Genomic DNA, 12,304 nt, shown 5'->3' on the forward strand with positions numbered 1-12,304 from the left:
GAGTAAATCCCAAAATCCCCTCTTGGGCTCCCCTACTATTAGGAGTCCAGTCTGTTTAAAGATCGCATCTATTTTTTACGCAATCTAGAAGAGCACGAAAATATAAAAAAAAGGAAACCTTAAAAAAATCTTGTTTAAATTTATGTGCATAATTACGTAAATATTAGGCAAGAAAAAGATAGATTTTAAAATTATTGTATTTTTATCGATACGTGGCGTCTCCACTTTGTAAAGCACTAAGCCTGTCAAACTATTTTCTTTTTCTTCCTAAAACAAAAAGGTAGAGGTTCTATGCTCATATAATAATAATTTTAACTTAGATTACAAAATAAAAGACAGATGGAGCGTTGCCGAACTAAACCGAATAAAGGCCGCTGCATACGTGACGGGAAAATACCTCGGACGGGACGTGAGCGGGACGGGCACGTGATTGCCACGTTCAAAACGGGAACGTGGTGCTAACGCATACGTACCGTGGCATTGATTCGGATCTAACGTGCTAGTGTTGTGAACAACGAAAGATGGATTTTTCAATTCAAGAATTGGCTTTAATTATTATTTATTTTTTTATTAATTATTTATTTATTAATTTAAACTAAACAATACTGTTTTTGATTTATAAGCTTAAGATGTTTCATTTTTATATTTTTGGTAATAATGCCGCCATAAAACAAAAATATTATGCAGCACTAAAATTATTTTGGCATTTTAAACATAAAATACGTAATTCAGAACACGATGAAGTGTCACAGGAATCATCATAGGTGAAAAGGACTAAGTATAGTTAGGAATACCACAATATATACATTAAATAACACTAACCGTTTTCACTGTATGACAATTTCACAGCAATTTTACGCCATAAATAATTTTTATACTTTGTGTCTAAATATTGTGGGTTCGCTATACTATACAACGCTGGATATGAGCGAACACATTCGATCAGTTTTTCGTCGTCCATTTTCGATACTTGGAAGGCGTCACTATTAATCTCTCCGGCACGAACGGAGCGACTGTGCATACGTAGCGAAATCACGGACGGGACGGGGCACGTGCGGGACGGGACGTGCTAAACATCGTCGGCGACGATATTTTTCCCGTCCACGTTCCCGTCCCGTCGATGTTCCCGTGACATATGCGTATTTGGATACATTTTGTAGGCAACGATGTTTCCAAAACTTCCCGTCACGTCCCGTCCGGGTAAAATCCCGTCACGTATGCAGCGGCCTTAATTTATCGTCATTTTCAATAAAGCTATGTGTGCTGTCATTTCGCCGCTGCACTGTACGTACACGGTGCTTCTGTATGCGTGTAATGTTGCCAGATATTGAAAAATTTCCCAAATTTTTCCCCGACTACGGAAAAAAGAGGGTTATGTTTTTCGAGTTTATGGATGAATATTTCTTTGACACGCCCTGCAGTATAAACCGTTGGACCGATTTTGAGTTGTGAGGTTTCATTGCAATGATCTGAATTATTATGTTAGTGGCGGTAGTGACGTAGGCTATATACATAAATGAGAAGTCAAGTTTTAATTTTTATTTAAATTCTTTTATTACATAAAGACGTACCTGCCTACTAAAGTTATATATGGACAAAATAATTGTATTCAATTTTTTATTAAATAAATTACATAAAAAAAGTTTCAATATTAACTATAATAATTATATATTATTTTTTATTTTTCATAATATATGAATACGAATAGCGGTAGTTTTTAGTCGAGAATACGGGACATTTTATTTTCATCATATCCATCATGGAGTTCACATAAATTAAATCGCTAGCGAAAACGACTATGACGTTTTTAAGCTTTATAAAAGTAACAAAATATTGTATTACGCTTATTAAAATAATCTAATAATTATCATGAACCTTTAGTGCACTATACAAATAATCACATTCACGATCGAAAAATCCAACAGCATTATACCCTGAAGATCTTTTAACCATTTTACCGTTTTACCAATAAAAATGGCAAATTCATTTTCAAAATACTGGCAACATACGTTGAAGTTTTGTATTCCTTCATATCTGTAAAATTATTATTCGTATTAAAGAAATAAATTAGCCAAATTATCTACAGAAAACCTGTGAAACGATGTTTTATCTTTTTTTTTGTTTTCGGGAACAAATTTTACAGCGTTTTATTATCACAAGACGGCATTTTTTTACTTAAATTGCAAACCCTTTTTGACGTATTGCATGACACTATAAGCGCTATAGCACTGGTGCAGCGACGTATTTGTTTTTGATTTCGTATTTTCTTTGACAAGGGCGACGGGCGGTTGTCATGCTCCATCTGTACTTTATTTTGTAATCTAAGAATTTTAATTTATTTTTGCATATCTTGTGTTTTTTAATTTAATTTAATTTATTGTTTTAAAAATAATTTAGTAGGTATACCTACCCATACCTACCTATACAAGTATTGTAAATTCAGGTTTAAAATAATTATTGAATATATGTATAATACAAATATCAAGCGTTATAAATAATTTAGGTACATTAAATAGCCTTCGGCGTCCATAACAAAACTAGATTTCGAAATATAGCACTGATAAAAACGTATTTACTTTTACAAGCTGTATTAATTCGGATTGTTTCTTCTTGTAAATTCATATTTAGGCCATTTTTGTATTTTAATGGATTTTAATCTCCAAATTACCACAAAATCAACTGTACACAAAAAAAAGGAAACAGAAATATACAGGCCGAATTGATAACCTTCTCCTTTATTTTTCAAGTCGGTTAAATATCAAAAAGTAACAGCCCTATAGCTATACGTCATAATTTTATGGGGGGGGGCTTAGTTTCCTAACTGTATGTACGTAGTATCTGTCAACTGTGATAGCTATTAGGAACGCTTTGGGTACACTAGAATAGTTTTTTTAAATTTAAAAAGAAATTTTTAAAAACAGACTTTGTTTAAGGGTTTGGTCTAGTAGTGCAAACAAATGCATCCTGTCATCCTATATGTAAATAATACAAATGTACTAAGGGAAAGTTGCTCCACTTAATTTTTAAAAATTAAATCATTCGTATGCATAATTTAATATTCGTAATAAGTACCTAAAATGACAATTTGAAACAATTTTCGTGAAAATTACACCGGGTGATTCTTTTTATCAGTACACAAAATTTGCGAATACGTTCCATCAAATTTTGTATATCATAAAAAAAATGTAATGTTTGTGTAAAAAATTATAAAATAGAAAAATGCGCAAAAGATATTTATTTTTGACTAGCTTCCGCCCGCGACTCCGTCCGCGTGGATGTCGGTGTTCGCGTGGATGGTTTATTTCTCCATTTTGAACTGGGAAGACGTTTCTCACTAAATTAATATTAGACGATTATGATTCACTCCAGTCCAAACAGCAAATAAGCAGGCTTCTGCTTCTGCAACGTTTAGTTGTCCCTGAATTTGGAAAAAATAGTCATGTTTCTTATTTATGACAAAAGTGTTATTTTTTTGCATTGTATTTCAAATATTAAATTTTTTATTTTTAACCGCATCTTCCGCATTCATGTATTTGGCCGGAATTAGACATTTAACTTCTACTTACTAGTCCCATTTTCCCTTCTTGATATGGGAATGTATAAAGTAATTTTTTTAGATATTTCTCGTTATACTTTTAAAAAGTTATAATTGTCATTTTGCTCATTAGGTAAAGTAATTTCGATATCAGTTTTAAGTTTTTTGATACCTGCAATAATAACGTCATAATCGCCTGCATATACTTATCGATTACACCCTGTATACAATCCACCATCCACATTCATAATGTTTTCCTGTCCTCCTCTCCTTTACATTTTAAATGAGTAAATCTGCTACCACTGAAGGATGTTTCATTGTGATCAGCAAATTTTCACCACTGTTGTCGATTATTTGTTTTTCATTTTTAATCAGCAATTGGGAATCATCAGTTTTATTTTTTGCAGATTGGTGATGTACCCTAACAATACGTCGAAAAGGGAAAGCATCAACGAATTATCGTTTTCGTCCTCTTTTTTTATTCTTCGCGTCTCTGTTACTTGTGTTTGTTTAGTTCTCAACACCTATTGAATTTTCTATGTTATTGTGATCTTCCATTACATCTGAGTTTTGATGATGTGATGATAATCCATTCGTTTTAATATTGGTACTTAGAGGTCTAAACTAGAAATGGTAGACTAAATTTGTCAGCGCGTCTGTAAAATCAGAATATAAAACCAACATCCTGTATTTAAGTTACAAAATTAATAATCAAATAACATGCCGCTACGTTCAAAATGACTAGAAGAAAAAATTAAAACACCTCGACATATTTGGAATTTTGGAGTAAACAAATCATTTTTCCCGTATGTCCCAAGTTCAAGTTCTCAATACAAGTTTATATTATGTTTCGTATTTCTCAAACGAAAAATAAACATTTTTGGAACTTCAAAAAAAAATTATATTATAAGAAAATTTATGAGCTTACTTTAGTTTTAAAGAAATATACATCCCTTTACTGACACCCCGTAAAATAACGAAATTTTTGCCAATCACCTTTGGTTTCATTAACTTTATGTTCGAAGATAATTTTTTTTCTAGTAGTTACACGCATATTTTTTTCGTTTATTTTCCATATCGAAATCAAATGTTTAAAAATACGAATATTTGCACAAAACTAAGATAAAAATAATCAATTAACAAAAATATTAAATTTAATGAAGTAGAGCAACTTTCACTTCGGTATGAAGGAAAATCGAGCGTAGAGCACACGTCAGAACGCTCCGGCCCAAAGAGCGCGACTAAAGAAATTCACTAGGATTTTTCCTACTTATTTTAAACATTTTTTTTAATATTTAAAGAATTATCAAAATTCAAAAAAAATTTTTTAAAGGTTTAATACTCATTCAACTCGAATAAATTAATGGAAAAAATAACTTTTAGCAGTATATATCAATAGTTTTTGTAAGGCAAAAAATGGGAAATTTAATGAATTTATAACTTTCTAATTAGGAAAATCATAAGTTTTTCGGCAATTGTATTCAGCAGATTTTAATAACGACTATATAAGGATAATAATGCGCTGATCAAATTGTATAAATTGTAATCGGTTGCAACGTAGTGAGTGCACAAACTTAGCTCGAAATGTCTTTGGGGGAAAGAGACTTATCTTGAAGGCCTGATTAAGGTAACATAAAGTAACTTTATAAATGTGAAAAAATTCATGCGCATTGCGTATATAACACTAATTGATAAACAAGAAAAAAAAATTCAGTTTATCATTTCAATAGCCGGGAAAAAATTGTCAAATAACTTGTTGAAAACGCAATTTTGCTAGACTGCAGCCAAAAATTTTTTTATGGCCGATCTAAGATATAATGCAGTAAGTGTTATACCACGTTAGAATCCTTATTAAATGCACTAACTTGTAAAGCTACCTGCCAAACTGGACTAGTACATTTTTTTTTCAGGACGATCAGTTGAAGTAGTGCGAAAAATTAATTTTGAAAACTTGGTACGGTATAAAATGACATCTTCCTACAAGTTGGAGTGATCGTTACAGGGTTTAGGATCACAGGTTACATAAAGCACTATTAGGGATGACGTAAGAGAAAAAAAAATTGGCAAAAAATAAATATTTGTAACAACAGGAATGAAAAAAACTGTCACATGGTGTACATTTTCTGGAATTAAATAAAAAAATCCATAGCTTCAAAAATACATGACTTAAATATTTTTTTTTTAATTTTTCTAATAACTGGTGTGGCATTACCTTTCAGAAAATTTCGGCTTGACGTCGACTTATGGGACACCTGTATATGTATTCTAATTTCTAAGCATACCTACTTGTTCATATTATTATCTCGGCGAAAGTTTGTGCGGCTGGATGTTTGTTACTAGAATAACACATAATTTATACAAATACTTTAATATCGTCCGCGGGTGAAACCGCGCGGCACATCTAGTATTATAAAAGGAGCGTCTAAGGTATTTATTCCAACGATTTTCCTGTTACGGTTGTTTTGGTGCAGATGTGAAAACCTGTTATGAATGAAATACCTACGCATTTCTTATATTGTTTTGTTTCTTATAGGTAATCGACGTATCGTCGGTATAGTTTTCATCCAATTATTGTATACCTACTGAATGAAAAAACAATAGTAGTTTTATATATTCTCATTGCATTATTTTTTTTAGTGTTACCTATGTGAACTTTTAAACAAGAATTTTTTTGATACTTCGCAAAATGAAGTTATATGTAAGTATGAACTTTTTACGCCGTTTCGCTTTTATACCAGGAAAATATGTACTTTATTAGCATAACTATTGTATATGTGGAGAATCCATAAAGAAAATAGTGTACTGTATAAACATTGTAAGAAATCATGAAGATCGATCACTTTATTCCTTCTTGCTTCTTTAAAATAGTTTTCTTCTTATTTTACTTGTTCTGTTTTTTAAAAGTGATGTGGAACAAGGAGGATGTTCCCAATTCGACGATTTTTTTTTGGGTATAATAGAATAGCTAATCTACACAGAACCTCTACAAATCGATCAATCCGTTTCGTAATAAATGAGAAGAGATAGTGCCTAATTTATATAGGTACGAAATAATAATTTGTTTATGTGTCTTCGGCGCGTGGAACATAGTTATTGTGTGTTAAAATTATTTTATAAAATACAATTCAAATTAAAGTACAATTATTTCCAAAATTATTATAATTATCTACTTATTTCTTCTTTGTCGATGTTTAACTTAACTTACTTCCTTATAAGATACATTAATGCTTAGTACACTATTTGGGCTGCAGCTTCATTCCGGTATACCTATTTGAAGTGACGTAACTCTCTTCTAAGACCTAGGCCTTTAGACAAACGTACATAACGCCATGGAATAGAAACTGCTAACGCTAATTATTGACATAAGCTCATGACATTTTGGTAATGGTTCGGTCACACTACCAACGACGAAGACGAAATTTGTTCAAAATCAATATTTAAATCTCTCGTCATTCTAGTACTCGGAAATAAAAAATTTCGAGGTCAATTAATAAAAAAATAGGGTTTTTTTGCGATTTTCGCTGAGACGATAAGTTTATCATACAATCACCTGAACCAAAATTGTAGATCATCTAATTATCTATAAAAAATGTTAAATACATTTTTTTCCAGGAGCCTCCGTTTCTATGAAAAACCTGTTTGTTTATTCATTGATCTCAAAAAAAATGTTTCCAAACACCAATATGACAGGAAATTCTTAAATGTCATTTTAATTATGTTTTGCACAATTTTATTTAATTGCGCCTGGTTGAAAATTTTGTTCGTGGTCGTCATTGTCGTTGGTAGGGTGACCGAATTTGGACCGAATCCTTAGGCAAAACATCGTACGCTTATGTCAATTTCTATCGATAGCGTATTCTATTCCTTGGCGTTTTGACATTTGTCTCGGCCTGCTAAACCTTCTTAAGAGGGCCGTGTTCCAGCAGTGGGCTAGTGGGGATATAATAAGATGGACTAGTTATCTATGAATATTTATAATGTAAAATCCCGGACATATCTAAATTGTATATTATTATTATGACTAATTTGTAATCTGTGTATTGGAAAATTGTAATGTATGTGACATGATTAATGTAATTTAAATATAATATTGTATTGCAATACCTGCATAATGTTTCAAAAATGTAAAATGTATTAGTATGCAATAAATTACTTGAATTTGAATCTGATGATAATGATGATGATGAACTTCCTACACCCATACTAAATAATAATAATTAATATGGTTGTGATTTATATAATGCAGGTAATGGAAGACCGAAGATACACGCAATATGCTGTTACAAGCGCTCGTAAGTAATTTTATGGTCATATCGTTGGATAGGTGCAAATAAAATAAAATATATTACTTATATTTATTCTTTATGCCATTTTTTTGTAAACATACGATGATTATAATATACTTCCGTCGTCGCTGGGGTAGCTTGTACTAGAATATAAATGACCCCTTTACAGTTTTTGAGTCCAATCCCATCCTATCCAATTACTATTCCAATTATATCTTGTTCTCATCATAGACAATCATAAAATAAACAATTTTGTAGATAGGTACTATTTTTTATATTTCAGTGGCATTAGTTACTACTACATCGGGTTTAGCATCAGGGTGGTTTACTCCAATGATGTCACCGCTTGTTATAAAACATCGGACATCTATCGACGTGGATGGTGCAAGTATATATAGTGCAAGTATATATAATTCTTCATTTAATCTGTCATTGATTTGTTATTTCGTTTAAAAAGTACTTACACACAATTACTTACAAACAAACAAATCAAATGACCAAATTTACCCCGGCAACTGTCGAAAAATAAAAATAAATTCCGACTTTGTGGACCACCATTTTTGTACGGCATCTGTGTCATACTATTTCTATATTGCTTTTAATCCATTATTCCGCAACGGCGTACAAAAATCATGGAGACAAGGGGAGAAAATCTCTACCTGAACTTTCGAATTATCATCTGCACTCAGGTGGACAGCTTACAAGTGACGTCATTGTGCTGAATCTTATTATTTTATGCTCTTATATCGTTCTAGATAGGTCACCTGGTGGGTCAAATGACCCATAATTTTTTCAACGCGGGCCTGTAGTCTATTAGAACACTTCATAATATAATCTGCCAAGTGAAATATAGCACGCGTTTAATTACACATATAAAGTAGGACTGAAATGCAAGCGTAAATTCAGGCTTCAATTTCTTGGAACCATTACGGAAACATTAATAAATAAGTGCATTTATCAGGTGCAGGTACAAAGTAAAGTTTTGGTAGCACATTGTTGGTAGTGCATATAAGTAATAACATTCCTAATTTCCTTACTATTAGTAGTGTGATCATTTGATTTAATAATAGGTACTTATTAAGAATTAATTTTATATGTTTGGGATATTTTGATTAACTTTCCAATTTTGTCCCTTGCAAATATTTAAATATAGAAATCTTTTCTAATACCAGCTTTTATGATTGAATTAGGTATTGACAAATATATAAACTTATCTAAATTTTGAACCATTTTAGTTAAAAATCAGATTAGTTACCATAACGGAATGGCGAATAAAAATATGTAAATTTTATCATAAACTATAATTTCAGCTTGACACATGGTTGTGGTGGATATCATTTCTACCATCACCTGGATATATGTTTGGGAGTTTGCTAACACTTTTTGTTTGTGATCGCTTTGGCAGGCGACCGACTGTGTTATTCAGTGCTCTATTTTTTCTTATTGCAATGGTAAGTGAAGATAATTGCAAGAGCAAATAAATTATCCTTAATCTAGAATAAATGCGATAAATTTCATTTTCATTTGGTTCAGTACAATTTCAATTTAGTTGCTGCCTAATTTTTGCCTTCTTGTTAAGTTCTGACTTATAAATTCTTTGTATTTTTATTATCAACATAATATTCTTTAATCATATACTGATGTGTATTATTTATTAATTAAAACCTAAACCATCTCGAATCTCATGAGTTCGCTTGCAGAAAGTTCGTTTAGAACGAAACACGTATAAGAGGATTATCTTTTCAGATATTTTCTGCAGCAGCGAATAAAGCTTGGATGCTGTGTTTTGCGGTGTTTCTTTGGGGCATCGGTTCGGGTATAGTATCCGTTGTATGTGATTTTTATACTCAAGTTAATATTTCTTACCTTCAGCTGTATCAATTTCAATTGTAAATTCTGTGGATTTTTTCATGACAATTGTTACACAATTTCGACTTACGCGCTTTATGAAGACGCTTTTTCTCTCTCATATAATCAGTTCACATTGCCGGGTATAACTGGCAAGTTATAAAATATATTGATTGGCGCATGAGATTCTAAATTTAAATTTGAAAATTCTCCATAGCTTTTTTTTCTTTGTAAATGAACGTTGAAAAATATTTACCAACTATAAATTTTTTTCTCAGGTAATAATAGTGTATGTGTCAGAAATAGCAGATCAAGGTATTAGAGGCAGGCTCATTGGTGTGACCAGTTTTATGGGCTATATCGGGAGCCTGTTCATCGTCGGTATTGGTTCTCTGGTATCTTACAAGGCCTTTAATTACTGGCTCCCACTTATGCCAGTACTATATTTTGCAGCTTGCTATTCTATCCCTGAGTCTCCGTATTATCTTATAAGGAAAGATAAAATTGAGGAAGCGAGGGATGCGTTGATGAGATTACGTGGTGACTGTTCTGATGTAGTGAGTAAGATTTGATTGCTTTTTTAGTAAATGAAACTTTTGTATTAAATGTTAATGTTATGAACAAAAATGTTAAAATATTTTGTGCGAATTTGTTTGAACCAATGCAATTCGAAATCGAAGTTACGTATTATGTGGCCGCTTGTGATATCAATTTACCTAAAATGTTAAATAGTTTTAAATAAGCTACTTTCGTATAATTATTATTTAGCAAAACAATATTTCTTTCAAATTGCATTAGTAGGGAGATATTTTTTCTTTAATTTTTCCAAAATTGCTCATACATTTTTTTTTACTTTATAGGGACAAGAGCTTGAAAGAATGATATCTCACGTTAAAAAGGAAATGCAACATTCAACGTCGATTTTCGAACTCTTCAGAAGAATAATTTACGTTAAAGCTATTGTAATTGTTTTTGGTAAGACATTGCACGTTTTTGTAATTGTAAAATTTATATTATGAATTTTGTTTTTTTTTCTTGTTTAGTTTCGTTAATATCTGTTAGAGTAACAAAACTGTCATCTTGTATCCATTAATAAATACATATAATGTTTCTTGACTTGATTTATAGATTAAAATATTTTTAATAATTTCAGGTTTTAAATTACTTCAGCAAATATCAGGAACGGTATCATATTACCATTTTTACTCTCGAATACTTGGCGAGAGTACGTTTTCTATTTCAATGGAAAACTTGATAATTATAGTTTTGGGTGTTCAGGCTGTTGCGGGTAAGTTTATTTCAAATCAAATTTATATATTATTAAGTGATAAACTATTCCAAAATCATAATAATGCAACGAACCGATATTTGCCCAAAATTTACTGCCTACAACAATAAATAGCTTTTGAAAGTATCCGTATTTCACGAAGAACATGGGCAGCTTAGTAGCCCGTCAAATTATTTACGATTTAAAATAAATTAATCTGTTCCACGATTAACATAATTTATATATTTTTTAAATAATTACATACCTACGTCTCACACACATTTTAATTACAGGTATCCTTGCAGCAATTCTAGTCGATTCGCTGGGACGGCGACGTCTGCTCATTTGTTCGTTCATTGGTGCAAGTATTAGTATCGCAATCACTGCAGCATACTTCTTCATTCGTGACACAATCCCCGTCAGCCAGATTCTTAAAAGCATCGCTGATGGGCCGTTATTTTCGATTCTTCTATTCGTCTTTTTCGCTGAAGTCGGTTTAAATTCGATTGAGGTAGTGTTAAAGGCTGAAATGTTCCCTATAAATGTGAGAATTACTGCCATAGTCGCGTCAAACCTTTTTGGATCTATTAGTATTCCTATTAACCAATTGTATTACATTGCCGAATATGCTATAGGCATTGCTGGTTGTATGGGCGTGTATGCTTTGGTAGCCTTAATTGGCGTGATTTTTACATATTTTATGCTCCCCGAAACTAATGGTAAGAGTTTGAGCGAAATTCAAGATTTACTCCAGGGTAAAAAGAATAAAAATCAAGAAATTACGAATATAGATGGAATAATAGAAATTTGATTGTTATACGTATTCATAAAGTATTCATATACTACATTAAGTCTAGATAGTTATTAATCAAATTTAATTATTATAACAGATGACTGCAAATATATTTGTATTGAAAATTAAAATAAATATATGAATTCCATTTTATTAAGAGGTTTTATTTTTACTAATTCAATTCTTTCTCCTAATAAAGATGTTGGGAATTGGTTCGACTTGGTTCGATTTCAAATATGTTGCCACGTAACAATTAGCAACAAAAATATTATAACAGTTAGAATTTATTTCTTATTTTATTTTTTTATTTGCTTAATTAACTGTGGCACAAAACTTTATGTTTCGTGTCTATGGCATAAGCATAACATGCAAGAAGCTTATATCTAAATAACATGATATTCATTTTTTTTTTGAAGAGAAATAAAACTACACGCAGCAATATATTTCTTGGGGTACATTCGAAGACACATTAAAAAGTTGTTTCAAACATATAATGGTTTGTCTTTTAAACTAATTTCCAATAAATGGTTCCTTGAAAACGTACAGCCAAGCTTGCAATTTCCGTTCGTTTTAGA

The 12,304-nt window shown here is 31.4% G+C and overlaps 1 protein-coding gene across 4 annotated transcripts; it reads left to right on the forward strand.

Moving 5' to 3' along the window:
* Positions 1 to 5,784: 5,784 nt before the first annotated feature.
* Positions 5,785 to 11,882, forward strand: LOC123695734 (facilitated trehalose transporter Tret1-like). Of its 4 annotated transcripts, none has more exons than XM_045641646.1 (10): positions 5,785 to 5,962; positions 6,069 to 6,233; positions 7,782 to 7,827; positions 8,105 to 8,205; positions 9,132 to 9,272; positions 9,568 to 9,651; positions 9,948 to 10,226; positions 10,530 to 10,644; positions 10,823 to 10,957; positions 11,230 to 11,882. In XM_045641646.1, the coding sequence occupies exons 2-10, from the start codon at positions 6,222 to 6,224 to the stop codon at positions 11,745 to 11,747; spliced, it is 1,431 nt and encodes a 476-aa protein (XP_045497602.1). In that variant the 5' UTR covers positions 5,785 to 5,962; positions 6,069 to 6,221; the 3' UTR covers positions 11,748 to 11,882. The 4 variants fall into 4 exon arrangements, with proteins under 4 accessions (XP_045497602.1, XP_045497600.1, XP_045497601.1 ...); XM_045641644.1 differs by having other exon boundaries at positions 5,812 to 5,962; positions 8,105 to 8,220; XM_045641645.1 differs by lacking the exon at positions 5,785 to 5,962 and having other exon boundaries at positions 6,075 to 6,086; positions 6,173 to 6,233; positions 8,105 to 8,220.
* The last annotated feature ends 422 nt before the right edge of the window (positions 11,883 to 12,304 follow it).

Source organism: Colias croceus, chromosome 11 (assembly GCF_905220415.1).
Source record: "Colias croceus chromosome 11, ilColCroc2.1".
Lineage (NCBI taxonomy): Eukaryota > Metazoa > Arthropoda > Insecta > Lepidoptera > Pieridae > Colias > Colias croceus.

Coding starts and splice junctions, on each gene's coding strand:
- LOC123695734 (XM_045641644.1), top strand. Junction 9,273..9,567: donor TATTTTTTCTTATTGCAATG/GTAAGTGAAGAT, acceptor TTATCTTTTCAG/ATATTTTCTGCAGCAGCGAA. Junction 10,227..10,529: donor GTGGTGACTGTTCTGATGTA/GTGAGTAAGATT, acceptor TTTACTTTATAG/GGACAAGAGCTTGAAAGAAT.